Source organism: Lissotriton helveticus, chromosome 7 (assembly GCF_964261635.1).
Source record: "Lissotriton helveticus chromosome 7, aLisHel1.1, whole genome shotgun sequence".
Classification (NCBI taxonomy): Eukaryota; Metazoa; Chordata; class Amphibia; order Caudata; family Salamandridae; genus Lissotriton; species Lissotriton helveticus.
The window spans coordinates 563,845,842-563,870,464 of NC_136068.1; the positions used below are offsets into that span (position 1 = coordinate 563,845,842).

Below are 24,623 nucleotides of genomic sequence, written 5' to 3' on the forward strand. Positions count from 1 at the left end.
GACGATAGGGAGTGTGGCAGCCACAGGCCCATTTCTGTCATTAACACAGACATAATGACACAAGCAAAGGTATCATCAAATATGCTCAAGGGGAAGTTTCCAGAGACACTAATCAAGGTGCAGAAGATGGTTTGTGCAGTGTGGATACTCAAGAGACAACATAGGGTTTAGTGTAAGGAGTATCGTCAAGATACATGAAACTATTGGCACATGCCTGGGTTGGTAATACATTAAGGCTACTTGTAAACAGTTCACAGCACTGCGGTGAGTGGAAATCAGATTGCAACTCATTTCTTCATAAATTACCTTACTGCTAGGAGAATAAGTGTTCCCACACACAGATATGTAATCTTGCCTGTTGTTGCAAAAGCATGGATTGCTTCGTATGAAAGTGACAATATAAAATACAATAAAAACATTTAGTTTCCATGAGGTTACTTTGAACATACAAGTATTTAAGAAATTTAACATGTGTGAAATAAGTATGCTTAGAGACAGCAGTGTATGGCCATGGGGCATGATGGCGGTTAGTCTGAATATTTTGAATAAGACATTTCAGTTGTCTCTGGGGAGAGGGTGCAAGAATTAAAGTGCTAAATATGATAGCCACCTCTGCTACATTACATTTTTGGTAAGAGCCCTCTCCTCTACAAGTGGATTTACTGGACAAAAATCATAGAAGGCTGGGACAAAAGAGTACCGAGTCTTGAAATGTGAAAGTGACATTCCGCAAATGGTAGTAGGCTGAGTGCTTCAAAATAATATTGTCTCGCTTGTCATTTATTACCAATTACACTTTATTTAAAGCAGGAAGGTAGAGTTGGGCATATAAAGGGCCAAGGATGGAGAAAGGATGGTGAATGGTGATATTCAGGGAAAGGCTCATACTAAACTACCAGTAAATAGTCTATTGTGGAAGCGGGCTCTCAAAATTCATGTAAGAATCAGAATGGATGCATGCACGTACACTGTTGTGGTGCATTTCAGAGGTGGAAAGAAATATAGTGGAAGGATGGAAATGATAAGACATCTGTACCATAAAGAACAGTAGCGACAGTGAGAGGGAAGTACTTACCCCGATTCTAGAGTCAGAAAATGTTTTGCATTTGTCACAGATATAAGTGTATCCACCTTGATTGAATCAGCAGCTATAGACACTAGAGAGAGAGGGGCAAATTACAGACGCTAATGACATTAGAATGTTTGGGCACCTGTAGGGAACTAATGGCAGGAGTGTACAGTGACTTTATCAATATGCTGTACAGTAGACAAATGGTAATAGGGTTAACCTCGATATAGCCTATACGTTATAGTGTTAGAAAGGAATTATAATATAAATAATACAAGTCTAGGTACAAGAACAGTAAAATGTTTGTTTTTAGTATTAGCCTCACTCTATTCCTTGCACTGATTTGGAGATTTTTTTTTAAAGTCAAACATTTGCATATGGGCAATATATGTTAGGATAATATTGCCATAGCTTCATGATTGTGCATATATAGGAAAATGGTACTAGGAGGGTAGAGAGCAACAAGGGGAAGTGGTGTCAGTCCCTTTATGACTATTTGATTACAGGGAGACGCTGATGCTCCCACCCCAGTTCCAGAAAGTAGGATGTGGCAATAAAGAGGGACAAATAAGGTCAGATTACAAATACAATACACTCATTTGACCATTCCTTAAGCATAGGGTGTGGAAAAGTTGAGGTGAGGAATCGGAGTCCTGAGAAAGGGTGGTCTACCCATAGGGACGGAAAGATAGGCGAAACATGTCGACAAAGAGCAGATTAAGGGATGGTGGGTTACTAATATCCCTGATTCATCACTGAACAGATTGAGATTAACCATTAATAAAAACTATTTAGGGGTAGTTTTAACCAATGTTTTTCTCCACGGTGGCACTCCTCCTCCTTATATGTTTGGATGTCCCCCCTCTAACCCTTATGCTCCATCTCAGGTGTTGGTCTGCGCAAGGATGTTGTAGCAAGCCCAAAGATGAAGCATGCCACTATTAGTAGGTGAGGGCAATTTTAAAATACTTAGTGTACTTCCTGATTGAGGGTGCACCCTTTTGGTGTGACAACCTACTTTTCCTATTGTTGTGTGTGATATATTGGAACATGTGTCAGGAAAAATTAGTGGTTAGGACTCAAGAGTGCTCCGGTCTATCAGGAAACTTGCTACCCTCAAACGAGAGGTTCAGGAGGGGGATCCGAGCGGGCTACAGCAGAATTAAGAGACACATTAGCCGAGTATCACGAAACTGCGGACAGGTTAAATTTCTTGGCAAATACGCCGTTGCCAAATCATACAGTGAGGGGGAGCGCCCAGGCACCACACTCGCGGCAATCCTGAAGGGTAAACGGGAGACAACTGGAAATACAGAAATCCGTACTGACACTGGCAAACTCATACAGGATCCCGAAGCCATCGCTAATAGGTTTAGGGATTATTATTCTGAGCTATACCAGTCCCGCCTATCGAGAGGAGATGATGGAGTGGTAGAGTACCTGGAATATATCAAGCTCCCTTGGCTGGAAGACCGGCATAGGGAATAATACTTGATGAGACCACTCGAGGCGTGGGAAATCCATGAGGCGCTTAAATCTATGAGGCGCTTAAATCTATGAGAGCATGGAATGCTCCCAGGCAAGATGGCCTCACTGTAGCCTTGAACAAGGAGTTTTGGGATCTTCTGGTTGCTCACTTCATATCATTATTTGTGGAGATGGGAGAGAGTGGGATGATGCCGCCATCGATGCAGGAGGCCATGCTGGTCACCCTTCCAAAACCAGGCAAGCCTCTGGATGAGTGCTCATTGTATAGACCGCTAAAATACTCGCCAATCTTTTGGCTCCGTTAGTACCAACTCTGTTCAACTCCAAACAAGCTGGCTTTGTTCTGAGTCGCGCACTCACCCTTAATCAGCACACAGTTTTTGGGGCTATCAAGCATACTAATCCTGAAGTCAAAGCAGCTGCGATATTCTTAGATGCCAGGAAGGCTTTCGACTTGGTTGAGGGGGATTTTATGATGTTAGTCCTGAGGCAAATGGGTGTGGGAGACCTTTTTCTAACTTAATGTCTGTCCTGTATAACTCCCCTACTGTCAGGGTGGGTAATAGTCACACCTCACTTTGAGATATCCAGGGGCACTCGTCAGGGGGTCCACTGTCGCCGCTCCTTTATGCGATTGTGCCTGTGCCCTTGGCGTGTGTTCTAAGGGAGTATCATAGCCACAGCGGGATTCGTTTCCCTGGGTACAATCTAATCATCTCCACTTATGCTGATGACACCCTGCTATACATCAGAGACCCCAAGTCTAACCTTTCCCCAGTTTTGAGAGAGGTGGTGTATTTTGGTGAGTTCTCTGATCTCCGTATTAACTGCGCTAAGTTCATGATTTTCCCTCACACGCCGGCTTTGGCTCCCATTGATTTAGATTTTGCGTTACAGTGGACTACTGACTCAGTGCGTTACCTGGGTATACAGGTTCACACTAACTCCGAAGTGGTGTTCAATGATAACCATGGTAGGGCTGTGGCCAGACTTTAGGATGACGACTGCAGATGGATACGCTTGCCTTTATCCCTCATGGGCCGAGTCTCTTTGATGAAAATGGTAGTCCTTCCTCAGTTTCTATTCCTGTTCTGCAACATACCGATGATACTTCCCTCTCCCTTTTTTAAGTGCATTAAGTCAGTCCTGATTCAGCTTGCCTGGGCCGGCAAACAACCACGGGTCCGGTGGGAGATTTTAACGCTACCTTTCTCTATGGGAGGTCTGGGTGCCCCAGGTTTAGAACTTTACTACTATGCAGCTCAATGTATGCCTGCTTTTTATTGGCAGAGTGGGCTAAAGAACAGTGATGGAGTAAACCCAGATCTGTTGACTCGGTGTGAGTGTTTGATTGGTTCAAATGCTCCGTACATCACCACCCCCTTTGTACCACCTTGCTTTTTATTGGCCGCATCACCAAGCCCCGGCCTCATTTGCATATAGAGATGGTTGCTGCCGCGCCCTCTACACTGGCTTTGTTCCTGTTCAGCGACCCTTGGGTATGTTGGAGTCTATTAACACCTTGAAACGAAGGAGAGGGGCTCTTAAAGTCATTGGGGACAGAGCACCTAATAACTGAATAGTTAAACACAAAATTTCCCTTTGGAACAACTTGAAAAATCTTATTAGGAACTATTGTGGCTCTTTTTGCCCCAATCAATCATGCAACTCCATACCAGGACCACAACTCGCATCTAAATAAACAATTGAAGCGCTCTACTCAGGATGTGAAAATACTTATGCACAAGTTTAATAATTCAAATCACAGTGAATTACAAATAAAATTCAAGAAATATGACATAATAAAAAATACATGAAAATCATTTAAAAACTCCTAACTGATTCAAATAGTACAATTTCATAAACCGACAAAGTCCCCTGGAAAGGAAAAAGTTTCACAAGACAGAAAATGTCTTTTAGATCGTTAATTTGAGTTTGAACTCAACAACAACCAGCATGGTGAATACTTCCCTGTCTTTATGGCTGCTGCCTCACATCAAATTTTACAAAACCTCTGCGTCGATGGGTTTTGGTGGTAAAGTGTTAATTAGGCCACCTTCTTCAGGATTGCTAATTTTATTTCCTTATCCAAATTGTTTCATGGTACAATTGTTTAACCGGTGCAACAGCACTCGGGTCAGTGTAGCTCCCATATGATTAGGGAGATATCTACCAATTTCTTCAATTTGTGGATTTATTCTTTCCTTTTTAGGCGTATTTTCAAAGCCACTGTGGTTGGATGGATAGTATTTTCATTAAGTGCCACCCTCAGTTTATTAATAATTATGAGGAGATGGCAGCAATTCCCTAAGTAGGGCAAACCGGGAAAGAGCGCATCAGGTACCTCTTTGCGTCTATTAACCCGGAGCACGTCTCAGTTGGCTCTATGGCTCGGCTGGTCCTGCATACTCCTGTGTCTCCGCTTCGTTTCTTAATGAAAAGGGCTTGCGTTTCTAATAAAGTGCAAGGACAACTGAGACGTGCAATGCAAGAAATCATTCTAGGGGTTACACTGTTATTCCTGTTTTATCGTTAGGAGGTCTACAGTATTTGTGGATTGTCTGCCAGGAACAAGCCTATAATCATTCACTAGGTAAAGAGCTCTGAAACGTATTAGCATGCAAAGAAGGGGCAGGGAATACTGTTTGACACAATGTTTCTTCCTGGGCTGCTTTTTAGAGCCTTTGCCACTTTGTTGAATTTTGACAAAGCTACCAGATATTGTACTGTGGTGTACAGAATATTTATGCCCAATATATTCTGTATGGTTTCTTTGGCCTGGAATATGAAGGCCTTTCCATTGTATGAAACACACAAATGATGAGAGGCTGCTTACAATACATCTAATCACTGGCAGTAGCTCAAGGTAGCACTCAAACCCAACCCATTGTTCTTTACTCACCATGCCACCTAATTTTCGCTTTGACCCTGCTCCTCATGGGAACAGTCCAGCCGAACTGCCAAGCCAGGTCCTTCCTGAACCGGAACATCACCTTTTGCGTGTTTCACATGGTTTTCCTTTGTATCTTACATTTTCCTTTGGGAATCCTAGCCACCCAAACACAGGAATTGATGTTCACTATGCTTGTGGTGGTACCTTGTATTTAACTCCTCAAGAGATGCTACTCGTTAGAAAAGAACAGGATCCAGAGATTCTGATTCACCAAGTTGTCCCTTTAGGTCATCCACTCATTCATGATGCACCAGCCTCTAGGATGAACTCAGTTGCTTCTGTGTGAGGGGGTCAGATGTGGTTCTCCCATCACATGTTCTTTCTCCTGTGCAAAATATTGTCTACAAATGAGTGTCATTTGTGAAGTCAAAGATGGAAATGAATTTATTGAGCTAAATGCAACTCCATGATAAACAATGTAGCCTCCTTTAAAACTTGTCAGTAGGTTTATTTACAAAATATGAAGCAAATCCTTGGTAGGTGAAAAATCAGGATAAAACAAGGAACCGGAGGGTTTAGAAGCAAAAAATTAATTTGATTTCTTTTAGTTTATATGTTTGTGCTGCTTTCACTTTTGAAGGCGTGTTGAGATGGCAACATCTTCTCTTGCTTAATATGCAGTGGACAGGTTCATTAGATGAATGAATAACCAGCATTGATTTACAGAACCTTTTCTTGATCTTGCAGACTGCAACACTATGAGAACGTGCCAACCTGGTATTTTGCCTGTGGGGTGTGTTTTAGTTGAGTTGTACTCTGTATTTTCTCTATGGAATGTTGTGACTTGCTATGACTTGTTTCCTCCCTTCTATGGCTCTCACATTTATTCCTTCTCTTTCAGATGCGGTTGCTTCTGATTAAAAAAGGTTCTCAGCAGCCCCTGTACTTGAAGCTGGTTAGCGAGGAGCTTCGAACCTTTGCAGTCTATGAAAAGGTTTAACCTCTGCTACTGATTATACTCTGTTTTGACTAGTCACCTCTCTCTGCCTCTACCCATATGATGGGACTTGTGCCACTACAACCACTGTATCTTATATAAGGTCAATACATTGTGCCATAAGTGCATTTTTTAAATTTAAGAGCAATAACTTTAATAGGCAAGTTATTTTGAACAGGGCTTATAGCTACAGCTACATACAATCGTTCCAGGTAATAATAATATTTACAAAAAAATGGTTTGGAAGAGTGACTTTCCAGCATGTGACCACTGGCGTCTACAGATCCGATTATGTCCCATACCATCATGGCTATTAATGCGATTTCTTATTTTGCCCAGTTGATTGAATCCAAATAAGTTTAAATGTAGCCCTATTGAGGTTATCGCGGGAAACTATAATCCCAGATTACGAAAGCAGTGGCTCTTTCGAGACACTTATAGTTCAATCAGGCAGAAGGTTTCAGTTCTGGGCTTCACTCACCGTCAACTCTTTTCACTTCTTATTTATGCTTCTCCTTCTTGCTTATATTCCCCATATTTTTCTATCCTACTCCTCGTTTTCCCTTTCAACCATGGTTTCTATTGCATAAGTGCCTGTCACTGCTTTGCATGATTTGACAGTGACTTGTTACCCTCATCATAGTCCGCCTTATCTAAGTTTCCTCTTATAGTGTTTGTCCCTTTTGGTTTCCATTCCTTTATTTTTATCCGCTTCCCTGTTATTTTCTTTCACCCCTCTTTCTTTAGCCATTTTGCTCTCTTGTTCTTTCACCGTAGTTCTCCATGTTCATCTCATTCTTCTTGCATGATTTTTGTTTTTTTTTCCCTCGTCACATCTCCATTGATCACTTTTTCTCAATATCTATTTTTGTTGATTGGTCTCCACCTCATGCTGTGCTGCAATTGTCTAGTGAGTCCATCACCTTCTTACTTCTGCCTGTCACTCACGTATCTTTCTTGTGTTTCTTCCCAGGTGTCTGAGATGATCAAGAGTTTTCCAGCTTCACTTCCGCCACTCATGCAACATGTTTTGGCAAGCTTGGAGCAGGAACATGGTCCTGAGACTGTCACCACCTCGCTGACAGCTCTATATATTGCTAAGAATGGTGAGGAGCATGTTTGTAAACATGTCCTAGTCAAATCAATCTTTTGTGGACATTCTGAACGAGTTATGCATGCAAAACACAGAAGATCTTAGCTCTTCACTGAGTTCTTGGAAGGCACCAGTAGGGAAGGGTTATGTAGTGTTATAGATGTGCAAGTATACAGAGTGTGGTGCAGTGTCACAGCCTTGGAGGAGGGCATGAACTGTTTGATAAGAAAATCCTGGGTATTCATTGATGCTCAAATCTAAATTCATGGTCAGCCTTCGGCCTTGCTACACAGTAAGCACTTCATTATCATATGCCTATTTAAAATGTATATATCTAGAGAGTGCAGGAGCAGTGTTACAAACCACATCTAAAGGCTTTAGAAGTCCTATGAGATCATAATACATGTTCATGACTTGCCACATATAGAGAAAGCTTTGTAGTTTCACAACCCTATGATAAAATGGCGTCAGAGTTCTGAAAAGCAATATGCAACCATATGCATGTTCAGTGTTTACAAAATCTACATCGAATAATGCATTATCATAGCATTTGCGCTCCCTCTTTTACACAATTAATGCTTTGTCGTTTTTTCTGGAGTCAGGTAAAGATCTGAAACCTTCGGGGTTGACTGACTTATGTTCTCAATCCTGCACAAACCAGCCAAGAACCTAGACTGCTGTTTAATGAGGCCTTGACGAATGTCCTGGTGGGAACCTGTGTGAAACTAGGATGTTACCCTCCTGTGCATAGGCAAGTCGAGAGGTGGAACAGACCTGCTTCTGGAGATCCAGATTTTCGCCTTTAGCATCCCACTCAAGGGAGCTTTGTGAAACAGGCGTCCTCCAGTCACCTAAACCTCAATGCATTCCCCACAACTCCCTCTGACAGGAAAGCCAAACGGGTCGAAACATTTGCCAAATAAATGTTCTCCTCCACCAGCTTCGCCCTCAAGTCTGTGAACACCTCTTGCCTCCTGGGCTTTAACTCATACTCCAGGAAACTGCTGTTAGAAGTCTCTATCAGAAGAACAAGTTACTTACCTTTGGTAACCCCTTTTCTGGTAGAGACACTATCTAGCTGCAGACTCCTCACTGACACACCCATTCTCCTGTGCTGTGGAATATTCTCAATAATAAGATCCCAAATATGAAAGTGTGCACACTGCCATATTCTGATTTCAAAGGTTCCCTGTCCAATGGCCTGTACAGGGATCAGTAGAAACCGACACCTGCGGACAGACATATATGGAGCTCCAACGTCACACATGGAGCAGGACGTCTCCGACATAGACCTGCAGAGCACCACCTTATGAAGCTAAAGTTTCTGGATCCTGCCTGGCGGCTGAGGAGATTCGCAAAGTGAAGAATCTGTGGTAAGATAGTCTCTACCAGAAATGGCGTTACCGTAGGTAAGTAACATGTTCCTCTCTCTGCTATCCCTCACAAGCTTACATTTTTTCTAGTCATCGCTGCAAGAATACTTGATAGTTAGCATTAAGGCAACAGTATTACAATGCACTGAGTTAATATGGTAGTTTGTAAAGCCTATCCATCTCATTATGTGAACTTTAAGGAATCCAGTGAGGTGACACAGTTTTAATGTAAATATAAACTTCCCCTAGAAGCTACAATAGCTCAGATTGTCTTCCACCTATCGAGTGAGAGGGAAAGCCTCACAGATCTCTGCTCTTAACCTTGTAATATTTGGTTCAAAAGCTACTTTGGACTCTTTTTAACTGCTGACCGCTTTTTTTACAAATCAGATAAGGGCACTTGTTACATTACTTTCTACCCAGGGATTTTTCTTGCTACAATTCAACACCAATATTTGTTACATTCAGTGAATGCCTGCTGTCTCTGCTGCTGTGCAGTAGGTCAACATGAAGTACCTACAATCTCACTGTAATCCTTCATTATGATTGGAAAATTCAATCGTGGCAATAAAGTGTCTCTTCAAACCAGGCTATTTTAATGAAGCTAAGAAAATATTTGCTGATTACTCACACATGCAGTGCAGTTAAATCAGGGATTTTTGAAGCGCGATAAACACCCGTGAGGGTCTTGACGCTGGGAGAGGGTGTTCACCCTGGTCACCCACCTCAGGAATACTAAAACCCTCAGGAGATATGGCGTAAAGGTCTATTCATGCCCTAAGGATAGTAAAGCCCGAGTAGAAGAATCTCTGTAGTGAGCGCCACCCTTCATCCACAAAGACAGCAGAAAAGGAAGCATCTGGCTCAAAAGAAAACACAAGCAAAATCGTCGGCGCTGATAATGTCTTTTTGAAGGTGCTGAAAATGTGTGCTAGAAGGCGGGGAGACCCACACACACTGTCTCTCTCTCTCTTTTTATCTCTCCGTAACGCACACTCTTTCTTTACTGTTATTTATTATGCATTGTTAATCAATAGATCTTTTGAGTAAGAGCTGTCCAAATCATCAACAACTCAGCAATCAAAATGGTTAGATGTGAGAAAACTAAGTTTACCCCGTCATATCTCATCACACATCCCTCATCAATTAGTCTAAACCATACCCAAGTTATTAACAGGTTGTTTTTAGATTTTGTTGATTTAACTAGTGCTTTCTATCGTGGAATGCTATACACCTTGTAGATTATGACTAAGCTTGGTGTGGACCCTCCCATAATCCAGTTTCTGAGAGAGTTATGTTTGGGCAGTAGGACCAGGGCCAGCTATGGACTCGGGTGGGAATGCTCTCATTCTTTTAGAGTAGAACGGGGAGTTAGACAGGGAGGCGTTCTCTCCCCCTTTCTATTTACTTTATATATCAATAGTTTAGGTAATGTTTTAGTAGAAAACTGCATCTATCTTCCCCCAGGTTGTTCCATAGAGTTGTTCTACAGTAATTTTCCACTCAGAACTGGGAACGCCCTTCTTCCTGGATGTAGCCAGAAAACAGCCAATCCTCCTTTGGTATAACATTTGGACCTCGGAGGATGCCACATTGAACCGAGAGATTATTAGGCAGCGGCGGCCGGTGGTGGGAGTACCTGCAGGCGGTGACGTGGGGAGTGGGAGGGGCAGGGTGGGGGGTAGTAATGTATGGATTACGGAGTTTAACAAGTAAGTTAACATATATATGAATAAAACAAATTTCGTTCCGTGCACTGCATCACCAAATGTGATGCAGTGCGCGCAACGAATTTCGTTTTATTCATATATATGTTTACTTGCCTGTTAAACTCCGTAATCCATACATTACTAACCCCCACCCTCCCCTCCCCCTCCCCACGTCAACCCCCGCAGGTACTCCCACCACCGGCCGCGGCTGTTATTAGGGATTGTCTAAAATCATCTTCCTTTTTACATATCCTTTGGCTGAACTATATTAAAAACCTATGTTCTGATCTAGGGCACCCAGAGTATTTTAACTCCCCTGACACACTATTGCTAGCCTGCAGAAAAATAGTCTTGGCTTTCAATTTTCAAGAACCTTAGACTTACCACTGAGCTTATAAAACCTAGTGTTCTTAACAATTGAATGAGGTTGGCTATTTATGATATTCAACCATATCTATTTTTTATTTTTAACAAGATTCAGGTTGAACACGTACCATAGATTGATAATCTTTCCTACTATTAATGTCTGGTCCAAGAAATTGATTAAATGCCCTTGTGATAATTTGTCATATCAATGTACTATGTTTACCGTGTTATTCTGTAAATTTTACAAGGCGCTGAGGAAGAGTATTTTTTAATACCTTGTCTGTGAGAAATCTGCTCAATGTGGCCCAGTGTATCTGGTTTTACAATCCTTGTCTACCCCTCTAATTTGCTGCATTATGTCTTCTTATTTATCTTGAGTGTTTAAACAGAGGAAGCTTTTGCACGTTTGCCACAATACTGATGTTTTATGATGAAATAATATATTCAGGTTCTGCTTGCATTTTCTCAGATTTATTATGCATATTAATTCCTTATGCTGGACCAATATACACAACAAACTCTGCAAGATTGCAGGATATACACTGACCCTGAACCCCAGACAAGCGATATTGAGGAGACGGGGGTTTACCATGTGGGCCTCCGTCATGTAATATAGCCCTTGGTCAACTGGTAGTGAAACAGGACATTGCTTGCACCAACCCCCTCCGACAACAGAGAGTGGAAAACAAATGTGCGGCAGCTGAGAAATTTGTTTATACAGCCTGCAGCTGCCTGCAAAAATACTGTGGGATGCATGGTGGGACCTCCTCCAATCAGTGTACCGACTCTGGCTGTGGATGGGCTTTATTTGCGCATTTCCATATGTACACTTCTCTGGTGTATTGTATTTTAAGTGGAATCTCTGTACAGTTCTCTATATTATTATTAGAAAAAAATAATAAGAATTAACAGAAAATGGAGAAAGGAGATAAATAAACAAAGCAGCATAAGAAGAAAATAGAAGTGCAATAAAGAAAAGAGAAATAAAAGAAATCAAGAATGTTTCTGAAGAGTGTGGGCAACATGGTCCTACATTTTGAGCTTTCAAGATCCCACAGAAAGTGGTACACTGTGATTTAAAGTGCAGCCTTCGCATTCGGGCAGCCGCATATTGTCCAACCAGCTGACAGTACATTATAATGTGCAAACTCCTCAGAGGTAACCTCAGAGTTTCTGGTAACTCCAGATTGACCTGTTTGGGACCACTTCAGTACAGTCAACAGAAAGAACTCCCTAAATACCATCATCACAAGAGCAACTTCTTTAAAGCCCCGTCATATGAGACCACAGCTATAGTATTAGAAAATTGGTACTCTTCTTGAAGCCATTCAAGCTAATGAGGTGCTACTGTGTGAATCTCTTTCATGGATTGTGTCAGATGGAGTTGTTCAAAGAATGGTGACTATTTGTGTCTTCCATATTCTCAGGATGTACTATTCTAATCCATCATCTCTAATTCCTGGCCATATATACAGAACAGTATGTGTTGTAGGAGACAACCTTGATGTCTCGTAAAACGTAGATGCAGTTTCCACCCATCAATGACAAATACTCTGCTGTACTGACTGTTAGGACTTACCAGAATAACATTGGAGGTCAGTTCAACAGAGCAGGAACTCTGGTATAAACAGGCTCTAGCTCGACCGAACTTCCAGTTTCCCCACTTCAAATAATTTAAGGAAACCACAGTGTTTACAGTGGTGGCGCCACAGCAGGCTCTGCCGTTAAAAACCATTGACCAGCACCTCATCCACCAGAGAACTAATTGGTCACAGCGGCAGTCGTTCTCTAAATATGTTCTGCCGTCCTCTAATCAGGGTGATCAATCATGCTGATTGTACCTCTGTAGTTTGTCATCCCTGCATTAATGTTTTGCCTCCTTTCAATTTCCTCCCTTGCACTAAAGTCTCCTTGTATTTGTCCTTGTTTCAGGCTTGCGAGAAAGAGATCTGTACTCCATCCTTACTATGTGCTCAGAAGTAGGTCCAGTTGGTAGCAGTGTCACATGGAAGGAAGCCCAGAGAGCAGCAGACTGCACTGCTGTGCTGCCCATGGCATCGTTCTCCTATCTCATGACATCATTCAAAAGGTAAGAGTGGTGGGTTTTCATGTTCCTATACAAGATGCTACATAGCCTCTTTCAAATGTTGGCACTGCAGGTATCTACCTGTGTGTACTCCTAGAAAGTGTGAATGATGTAACTGACTGAATCTTTAAGAACCACTGTTTGATTTTGACCAACACCTTCCCTTGGGAAAATTTGAAGCTACATAATTCATCCTGCTTTTATGCAGAGAAAAGCTTTTATTTGTGCCATCAAAGTGAGGTTAGTGTATTCCTCCTACCTCAACCATTCAGTTGTTCTTAACTTACTCTTCAGAACGTCATATTCTTGCTTGCTACTTAACAGAACAATGTACTATCTGCCAACTTTTTCTGTCCTTTTGTTACAGTATTCTTGGTCTGTCAGCCTCATCAGCAGTCTCAGACTCAAAGCTTCAACTGTCTAACTCCCACCTGAGGTCTGCTATTGAAAAACGCTACCTCAAGAAGGCAAGCCTGGCAAAAACTGTGCATTTGCTGATAGCCGGTGAGTGTTCACACAATGTTTCACTGATTAATAGAAGTTAAATTATAAAACAAGTATACGTCTACTAACAATAGGTAGGCTTACAACGCCACATAAAGTCTTCCAACTTTTATAGTTAAAAATTCATTCTTCAGGGCGGCTAGGGTACGAGAAGATTCCGTAAAACAGAAAAAGGCTTGGGCAATGGCTATATAAAAATATAAGCATGCTATACCACATTTTTTTCAAGAGAAAATGGCACTAGCATAAAAGTACACAAATGGAAAGTATCATTAAGATTATATTATTCTGTAGTAGTTGTCTGGCTGTCTGGTATGAGAAAGTAATGGTTTCTGTTAGTTTGTGCTTCACTTTAACCTAGATCTGAATAATTCCAATAAATGTGACATCCATAGTCCACACCTACAGAATGTAAGCATCCTTTGTTATAGCAAATGTGTGTATCTTCATAACTTAGCTAAAAACATTTTGTAGACATTCCGGTATGCCACATTTTTCTATTTGTCTCAATGCTGATATTATCAGACTTCTACTTCTTTCTGTGTGATAAAGGAGATTAAATTGTTTGTGTACCATTCCACATGAACTTGGAGCCCCAGGATCTACTTTGAGTTTTCCATTTAGGCAATGTATGGGGCAGCAAAGACAGAAGGATGCTCATCTGCTCAAAGGGCAGTAATGCTATAATGGATTCCATAGTACAATATCGCACTACATTATATATGAGTACATGGGGATACCATTACACTGAGTTAATTACATAAAAAATTGCAACTATAGTGAATGTCACTACACTGAATATGCTAAGTAAAACACCCTTAAACTTAACTATAAAACGTATGTTGTCTAATGCGAAGTCTAAACTTCAACCAAAACGTTATTGACACCCTGTTCATAACACTAAGCCTTACCCTTCCCTAAGCTGAAACCTAAGACTTAACCTAAACCTTACCAAAACCCTAAAACAAACTTTAACTGTACCACTACCCTAAACCTAGCACTATCCATTATCATAAACCAAAACAAACCTTACTCTATGCCCTAGCCCTGAACCTAATGCCAACCATGGCCCGACCTATTTTGCTTCTTCTAACCCACTCTTAACTCTACACATTACAATCCACTGTGGGTCTAACACCTTCATTCTTTTACTTACCTTATTCAATGTAGTATTCTCAGTAGTTGGATTTTGGTAACACGCCCTTCATACACACATTCATATATATATACCTAGCTGGTTGTAAGTGGGCTCTAAATCGAAGCAAAAGTTCCTTTATTTGTAACATGGGAGCTACCTGGGCTCGGGAGTGTTTCGGAGTCAAGTGAAGTACGAGTTGAACTTGTACTATCTGTATGGCCCGGTTTCTTAGTAATGTGCTTACTTTTCATTTATTTTGCTTATAAGTGCTTATTATATGGTGCAAGCTGACTGTGGCCAAAATTGCTAAAGGATAACTTTGTAATTGGTAATTTATACCATGTGTTGCTGTCTATCACTTGCTTTGCATAATACTGCCATCTAGTAAAAGGCATTGGCTTCAAAGTGACTTGTGATTCCTCTTAAAACCCATAATGCACCAGGACAACGAATCCACCTTATATTCTTTTTGAGCTATTGGATTCAGACATGCTTTTTGGCATTCTGGGAACGCTACAGAAGAACAGTTGTTTGGTTTGACTCCAGACACCAGAATCTACTCCAGCAAGTTAAGAAAGCACCATATGACAACTGCTTCCATTTCAACCTGGAACAGAGGTTTCTTCGAGGACCAGTTGTATTGGTATGACCGCTGTGTGGGGGGGAGGGGGGATTAATGAACATAATACCCTTGCGGTTTTGCCCTGAATTTAATAGCAAGTTGTTGTGCTCAGACCGTCATATGAATGTAATCTCAGCTACCCAAAGACCACAAGGAATCAAACTGTTCAGCCTGTCATGCCTTCAAAAAGATAACTTGTTATCGGAAGGAACGCCAATGAACGCACTACAAAATGCAGTGCCAAAGCTCTCCCTTGACAACAACAAAACTTGACATCGAGGTAACATACATGGACAGAAAGAGTGGTGGCCCAGCTAGTATTCTGGGAGGCCAAGGTGATTGTTGCCCAGATACTATGTCTCCAGAGGGCTCCCACTATAGGGACCAGTTCTCAAGGACCCCCAACGAAATTCCACGCAGAACAAACTGCAGCACCCATTCCATCTGAGCATCTTCACTTTGGTATTTGCACTTGACAATAGGCTTGACTTGAAGGCGTACATTGGCCTCATGAAAACTGGGTTTTGAGGCCCAAGACTGCGTCAAAATTGGCACTGATCATTGTGCCTAAGAACGCTCAACCATGAAAACCAGCTTCAGCTCCAGAGAAATCCAGTCACCAACAAACAGACTCCACAGAGAGAGACTCCTCGCCATGGAGATCCCACCTCAGAACCGAGTTTGACACCGAAGTTGGCTTTGAAATCACCTTGGATGTGTGATTAGTCTACACCACTGCAGGAACAGCCAGATGTTAGACAGCAGATAATCTACATTAACCTTGTAGCTGGCCTTATGCCTGCACCCTCTCACCTTCTTCCCCTAGTCCACGGCGTGTGCCCGCAGACCTGGTGCATCCTAAGGCGAGAAAGCTCCCTTTTGAAGAGCCCTTATCAGAAAAGCATAGATATCTGGCTTTCAACCTGAGGTACAACAGCATCTGTTGAATGTTCCTTGTGATGGGCAGCATCTATTTAGGCCCACAGATAGCAATTCGGGCTGGACTGTTCCCATGAGGAGCAGGGTCAGTACTAATTTGCATATGGCTGGGTCCAAACCGGGGTGGCATAGTGAGCAGAAGAACAATAGATTAAACCCAGATCTCTTTACTGGGGCTGAGTGGTTGAACAGTTTCAGCACTCCGTCCATCTTCTTGTGTTTGCTATGTTTGCCCTAAGTGGCCTAGAGTATGCCCAGTCGTGGGTCCATTGCTCGCTGTGCCACTGGATTTAAGCTATCCTGGCTAATGAGGGGTGATACCCTTAAATCGCTCCTAGGATGCTTGTTTCTAGTCTAGTTTAGGGAGAGCCTGACCTGGCAGTTCAGAACGGACTGTTCTCATAGGGAGCAGGGCCAAGACTGATTTGCATATGGCTGTGTCTAAACTGGAATGACATGGTGTGCAAAAAAACTATTGAATTAGGGACAGATCTCTGTACTGGGGGCGAATGTTTGACATTGTTTCAGCATTCGGTCCATCAATTGTTTTTTGCATTTGTCGCTCCAATTGGGAAGGGTATGTCCAGACATGGGACCTGTGCTCATCTAGCCACTGGAGTCAAGCTAGCCTGGCTGATGAGGGGTGATACCCGGCCTGGCAGTTCAGGCTGGACTGTTCCCACGTGGAGCGGGGTCAAGATTATTATGCAGATGGCTTGGTACCAATTAGAATAGCATTGTGTGCAATAAAACAATGGATTTAGGCCCAGATCTCTGACCTGGAGGTAAATGTTTTAGATTGTTACAGCATTCCCTCAGCACAAATATGTATTTTAGCTATTCATAACTAATTCTTCTTCCTATCTGAACACCTTCCATGAATGGACAACTAGCAGACCTACTAAGTAGGATGTATCAACAAACACACAAAATGGAGATTAATCCACTAGTACTTCAGCAGTACTTTCAGAGATGAGGAACACCCTCCGTCTGTTGGCTTCTACAGAAACTGCAAAATGCCCAGTCGTCACCTCCTGGTACCTCCATCCACAGGCAAGGGACAATACTCTGTGCAAGAAATAGTCTGGGGATTTGTCTATCCTTTTCTTCAACTACCGCTGATTGCATAGAGTTACTGAATTGCAAGTTTTAATGGTGGAGGAAATGTTGATTTAGGATTACAAAAATAGGTTTTTTTTAGGAACCAGCCTTCACTTCTATGTAAGATTGTCCCCTCAGCCCATTTTAATTAAAGTATTGTCTTACTGTAGGAAAGTGATCCTTGATGACATGGTCACCTCCACTTTATGCCTGGTAATTGTTCCAATTTTGACAAAATGGCAAAAGGTTCCTGCTATCCAGGTCCCCAGTGACAAATATCTTTCCCTAAAACTGTACAATTGCTCCCCCAATTGGCAATACTTGTAGCCCTCCTGTAAGTCCGTAGTAAATGGTACCCCAGGTATCTAGGCCATGGGGACTAAAGAGGGTCCCTAAAAACTGCAGAACTTATTGTGCCAGCCTAAGGGACCCCTCACTACACACATGCAAACTGCCATTGCAGGCTGTATGACATGGTGCAGACACAAGTGAAGACACGATGCGGCCCATCTCTTGTGTGGCATTTCTACAGACACTGCATGCAATATTTGTAAGTCACCCCCGTTGTATGACAGTACCACACATGCAATTACTACACATGCTTTTTCTACGCCATCTATACAACGCATAGGTCATTACCACGCATGCATTTTTTACGAATAAAATTTCACTGCATAAGCCTTTACCACACATGCACATATACGTGGTTAACATTTGGCATGCGTGGTAAAAGGATCAGGCAGTAGCATCTACTCTACACCTTAATTTTTTTTTATTTAACTTGAATGTGGCATATGCGCACTCGTCACAGAAAACGGACATTATTAGGTAACGTCAGATTAATTTAGTGTTTGTTTTTGTGTAAAAATTGTGTGCTCCTTCATCTACAGTTTTCTGCTTCATCGGATTATTTCGGTGCCTCTTTATTTGAGGATTCATGATGTGCTCATTCATCTATAATTTGTGGCATTGTGGCATTCTAGTTTACTGCACTATCCCTCATACTGCCATTGCTGGGTGCCAGTTTTTACTAGTTTACGGCACAATGCCTCATTCTGCCAATGCTGCATGCCAGTTGTTAGTGCTGCCCTGGTGCACAGGCAAGTACATTCCAACCCAGACGAACAGCTGCTGAATGTAATGCTGGCAGTTTTATGTAAAATTAGCGCCCTCACCTTCGTGTGCGCTGTGGTGTGCTTTCTGGATGTGAGTTTAATCCGCTACCTGTATCATTGGAGTGCGCTACTGGTTGTGGCTGGTCCTGTGACTCCGTTTCGCTGCCACTTAATTCACTGGAACCTTCTGACCGGTAATGGTTTCTAAATATTGCTTGGCATTTGTATTTTGTGCCTGTTGTCTAGATGAACTGTGGGAGGATATGATTCTCCTTGTAGATGTTAACATGTTTTTTTATCATTATTTACCACAAAGCCATTACCACGGTAAATGCTTGTGTGTTAAAGGCATGCGTGGTAAAGGCATATGCGTGGTAATGGCATTGTGGTAACAGTCATGCGTGGTTGTGACTGCATTTTATTGGCTGTTTCCCGTCACTCCTACACCAGGCATTAGTGTCCTAAGGCAGGGTGCATTGTATTACATGTGAGGACATAACTGAATGAGCAGATATGTCCCTGTGATGTCCAAGTTGATTTTTGGACGTCCCTGTGATGTCCAAGTTGATTATTGGACATTGCCAGGGAACAGGGAAGCCATCTTGAATACATGTACTGGGCACTGATGATTACGAGTTCCCCAGCTAAATGGTGGCTTCACCGAAGCCAAAGAGTCCGCAAGCACCAAAACAGCAGAGTCGGGTTTACCATGATGCAGCTACCCGGTTGGACCGACGCAGCAGCCACCCAGGAAGAGGACACCGTGCTCCAGAAGGTCAGCCTTTTGAGCAAAGCCCGTTTGATTCCAATCCGAACTCCAACAGCACTGAGCAATCGTCGAGGGACGTCAGCTCGACAGAGACCTACATCCACAGTGGCCAAGCTGTCCTGATTTTTTTTTATATATAATCTTTTTTTATTGATGACATTATGCATAAAATACAAAGTGACGCAGTATTGTACAGAGCATTACATTGATATGGATCTTGCTTCCGTTCCCCCAACTCAGTCTACGTCTAATCCACAAGTGTGCCTGTATTAGGGTGTTCTATTCATTTTGTGACTGAGGAGGGATGGGGAACTGCCTGCAGGGGTTCACAAATATTCCCTCTATACTAATTCCACTGTCCCCACATTTGTGATCTTTTTTTAGGGCATCCCCTAGATTCATATACTGTTCGCTCCATCAGCATAAATCAATCTAGATCCTTTTACCATGCTGCGATCGTCAGCATCTCTTGTGCTCCCCATAGCTTAGCGATGTTGCTTTTCGCTATCATCAGTCCCAATGTAACCCAGGTCCTTGCCTTACTACAAAGGTCAGTATGCTCCCAGATAATTAGGAGGCACAATCCCGGTTTCAGTTCTATTGGGATCTGTAAAATACCCTGCATGCATCAAGTCTCTTCAGACCAGTATCGTTGAATATGTGTACACTCCCAGATGATGTGTATGAATGTGCCCTCCTTACCAAACTCTCTGCCACAGTCAGGATCCTCCCTGTAGCCCGTTTTTACCAGAGCTGGACACAACAGCTACGACCTATGAAAGACCTTGAGTTGTATGCGTTGTAGTTTTGAGGAGATCTCCGTTTCCCGGGGGTACACTACGGCTTCCTGCCAGTCCTCTTCTTCTATACCCTCTACATCCCGCTCCCAGTACTTGCGCAATCTCCGTAGGAGATTAGTCATGTTGTTAATTCATTTTTGGTACGTCCATGAGATAGCTTTGTGGGGCATGTATCCGTCGAGGATCCAGTCCTCGGGCGGGGGGGTTCTACTAGAGTTTCTCCCTTTGGTATGATTGCTTGTAGCGCATGCCTTACTTGCAAGTATCTAAATTACTCCGTATTTGCTAGGTCGAATTCCATCTTCAGTTGCGCAAAGGGAATCACGCCCCCTTTATTTCCCAGGTCCCCTACCCTTGAGATACCAATCGTGTCCCACCGGTCAAAGTCCTTAGTGTTTCTCAGTGTACCGAATCTGTCTGCGTCCCACAGTGGGGTCATATGTGTGATTTGTCCTGCCCCACCCAAGCTTTTGTTTGCAGTATGCCATATTGGACCCGCGTGATCCGTGGGTCCCGTCAACTGCAATTTCGCCGGATTGGTGTATAATACTCTGATATAGTCCCCACCTGGGAGAAGCCAGCGATCCATGTTATAGCCTGGGCCAACCTGGGGTCTATATATGCGATGATTTATCGCTGCTAGGTGTGATGCCCAGTAGTAACTTGATATCCAGCAGTTCAATGCCCGCGTCGTACCACCCCCTTTTGGGTTGCTATTCGGGGCAGTTTTCCCTCCCACAGGAGATCTCTCTGCTCCCTCTCAATGGCCCTGAAGTAGTCTGTGGGAACCGGGATCAGCGAATTGTATAATATATTTATAAGAAATGAGGCAGTGACATCATTTTGAATAATGCGGCGCAGCCGATCAAGGACATAGGGAGAGACCGCCAGTGCCTTACATCACTTCTGAGTCGCTGCAGCTGGTGCAAAATGTTGTGCTCCTAATATGCTGTAAGATCTTTAGTGACGTATATTCCCAAGTACCTAGAACCCTCTTGTGCCTCTTCAATCACGTAGTTTTGGGGCAAGGTGTGGAACTTCCCTCTCAGTACATATATAACTGATGTTTTCCAATTTATTGTGTATCCGGAATATTTCCCGAAATGTATAAAAATATGGAGCGCTCTATTCATTGAGGCTCTCATTGAAGCCAAATATAGTAATAGTCAGTCAGTTGCAGAAGAAGCATTACACACATTGTCAGAATAGCTCTTATATATTACATTGATTGCACAAAATCTATTTATACAACAATAGCCACTTTTTGTCGCTTTTATAGTCCCCACATAGGAACTATTTTCAAGACTGGCCTTGCCCAATGCATAATTAATTACATTGAAGTTCTTTAAGCCAAAGCTAAGCAGACACTAAATACTCCACCTAGTGCCCTTTCTACTTGCAAGATAGGATGCATAGCTTTCCTGGGAAACGGACCGTTTGCAGACATATGTAAAGCGACAATGTGATCCATATCACACACCTTAACAAAGCATTACTTTGTAGACATTCATGACCATCATGGAGCACAAGTTTGGCAGACTGTCCTCAAAACATTGCCATACCTACCCTTATTCTGCTGACAAGCCTCTGCTGAATCCGTTTATTCAAAGCATGTGATGTACACCTACACATGGTGCAAACAGAAAATGTTACTTACCTTTTACTATCGGTTTGCAGTCTGTAAACTACAGGCTGCAAACTAATAGCTACAGGTAGGTGACACCTTCCCTTTAAGCACATATTAATTATTGATACAGATTCTTTATACAAGCCTGCTGAATTACAGAAATATACTAAGTTTACAAGTTTAGAAAAGAAACCAAACTACATAAATACAGAGCACTTCTGGTCTCAGGAGTGTGTAACAATGCAACAGCACACTTTTGTAATTGTTGTTTTGAGTATAAATTGTTTTGCCAAATACCTTGTATACGCCTCTAAATCACATGAAAATGCAAAGTTCAAAAGGTTATAACTAATAGCAAATTTACTAAACCTGCATTACACATAATGATGTTATAATTTCATCCCATTCGAACACTCAGCTCATCTGTGGAAGAGTGCAGACCCTGAACAGTTGGACCCCTTTAGGAAACCAGATGTAGACTCCATTTCTGAGCTTCCCAATCACTTGGTGAGTATTGGGTGCAGAAACTTTTTATTTTAAAGTGCCATTTGAAATGCTAGGCATTGGTTATAGGCCTTTGTATGTTTTTCTGTGAAGCCTCTTTTAAAGCTTCTTTGTTAGATCTGCAGGAAGTTTTGGTTGGTCGAGTACATGGAGTCCCATTATACAATAATTTATCTTGTATTCCAATATTTAAGAGCCACTGTTTCTGTTCTCTGCCTGAAGTCAGACTATAGTGGATTATAAAGGCCATGGTTTTAAGGTCTGCCTAGAGTTGTAAAACTATTCTGTAGGTTCCTTGAATATGGTCAACGATTTTCTAGGATTCAGTGCTTTGTACTTGAACCAGAAATATTTTATCCTATGTATTTTATTGGAGGTTTATTAAACCAAAACTGATTCACAGTGGGTAAGGAAACGGTTATTAGGGTAGGAGACCTGTGACAGGATCAATATGGATTGAGAGCGTTAATATCGAATTGCTTCTGTAATCAGTCACTGAATGAGTTAGAAAGCTGTGAAGTACGTTACCCTATGGTGGGGCTTCTAGGATTTCAGATAGAGCCCTATATGAGTGAAGAATAGTGGAGTTCCAAACTGCTTTCTTTTTGCAGCCTGAAAAAAATAATTTGATGTTTTGAATGTACTTTTGCTAAAATGTAAAAGATTCAATACAATGATAAAGAACTGATTGAAAAGGGCTGCAGATGGTTCTATATTGTGGACTGGGTCAAGAATGGCCTTTGCAAGCAAAGATATGAGCTTGCTATTTGGGTTGTCCTATCTTTGAAGCAATGGCTTGTTGAGCATTACTGCCACAAACAAGTTTCTGCATCCTCTTTGAAGATTTTGGTGAGTATAATGCAGCTTGTAGAGAAGCCTGCATATAAACTTTGAAGTATTTCCAAGGATGATTGACTTTAGAGCAAGGCAGGAGTGTGTTGACCGTTTTCTTGAGTGACCTTGTTGTTCTAATAATTTTTGTAGGATTTTGTAGACCAAGTAGAGTACATTGCAAAAAGGTTTTTATTCATTATTGGGTCTAAGCAGTTTTTTCTTTGAATGAAGATGCGGTTTTGAATAACCTGAGTGGGTGATCAGGTAGTCTTTGCTGACAATATGAATCTGAGTGATCTATTATTGTAATGTTTGAGCTTAGGTTTGCTCACTGAGCTTGTCCTGGCAGCTTCATTTTTTGGAGTCCTATATGGTATCCAGGTGACCGGTTGAATAAAGTTTTTGTTTATTTGATAATGTCTTGATGCTTTGCAGAGGTGTTGGTCACATCTAAGTATTGTAAAAATGCATTATGAAGAAGGTGATAACTATCTTGATAAGATCCGCTATCTTAAAGCACGGAGGTATTTATACAGAGTGATGTTTCTAAAACATTTTGACATAATCTTTTCATGAATCTGGTCCAGTGTGTTGTATTTGTCATAGTTGGCAAAAACAATAATGAAGGGTATGACTCAACGGTCCTTCCAAGGTGGAGCAAGAAAGTTCAGAGATCTGATCCAGTAATACTTTTTAAGAGAGCAAGTCTCTGATTTGACTCCAGGAGTTGTTGGGCTCATTGATCAGTTTATCCAGTAGTGTAGACTTGAATTTTACAATTAAGTATAAAAGGTGGGATCTAGGGAGGACGTTATGCCTTGGTTTGACATCTTCAAGCAGAGATGTATGTGAGTGGCTTATGTTGGACTCACACGTGTTTGGTGAGGTTGATGTGACTGGTAGTTGACTTGCCAAATCACTTCTTTGTCAGAGGGAAGAAGTTCTTTAGCTGTCAGTGAGCTAGGCTAATTCTGCAGAGCATGATAATCCATTTCACTGTGATTAAAATGGTGTCAGCATTTGTGATGGTAGATAAACTTATACTTTCATGTTCTTTTATTACTGTAAATTTGCTACTGAGAAAAGACATGATAACTTCTGTTATTGCGTGAGTTTTTGAGTTAGCTAGCTCTTACTTATAGTAACATTAGTGAGATGGGATATTTTGAGACTGAGTAGATCCTAAATTGAAGGTATTCAGGCCTGACGTGGGGGCGGGGGTGGTTATTGGTGAGCAAATTGTGTAAAGTGTATAGATTTGAACTATGTTTTTGAGGTAGGATACCTGCCAACTCACACGGTGCCACCGCGTGTCCCACGTTTTCTCCTCCCTTCACTGGGTAACCCGGTGAGGAGACTAAATCAGACAGTGGGAAAGAAGACAAGATGGAAAGCACTACAATGAGTGGTTTTCCAACTTGTCTTTGGAGGCTGCATGCTGCCAGTGTCCATTAATGGGTGTGAAAATACCCCAGGACAACAGTGACAGCCTCAACAATCTTTTTGTTGTTGTTTGTTTTAGAGTGGGTGGGTGCATTGGTGGAGGTCAGAGGGTCTCTCAGGTAGCTATCGGTACGAGGCTCTGCCCCTTCCAAG

General features: G+C 42.1%; 1 protein-coding gene across 6 annotated transcripts in view; it reads left to right on the forward strand.

Annotated features, from left to right (window-relative positions):
* The window catches only part of TEP1 (telomerase associated protein 1), a 1,162,857-nt gene that overhangs the window by 644,527 nt on the left and 493,707 nt on the right, over positions 1-24,623 (forward strand). For all 6 annotated transcript variants that reach the window (XM_078652640.1, XM_078652638.1, XM_078652642.1 and 3 more), the window contains 5 exons: positions 6,352-6,444; positions 7,421-7,553; positions 12,921-13,077; positions 13,442-13,578; positions 22,108-22,196. In XM_078652640.1, the coding sequence (XP_078508766.1) occupies positions 6,352-6,444; positions 7,421-7,553; positions 12,921-13,077; positions 13,442-13,578; positions 22,108-22,196 (609 nt within the window). The remainder of the gene's footprint in view (positions 1-6,351; positions 6,445-7,420; positions 7,554-12,920; positions 13,078-13,441; positions 13,579-22,107; positions 22,197-24,623) is intronic.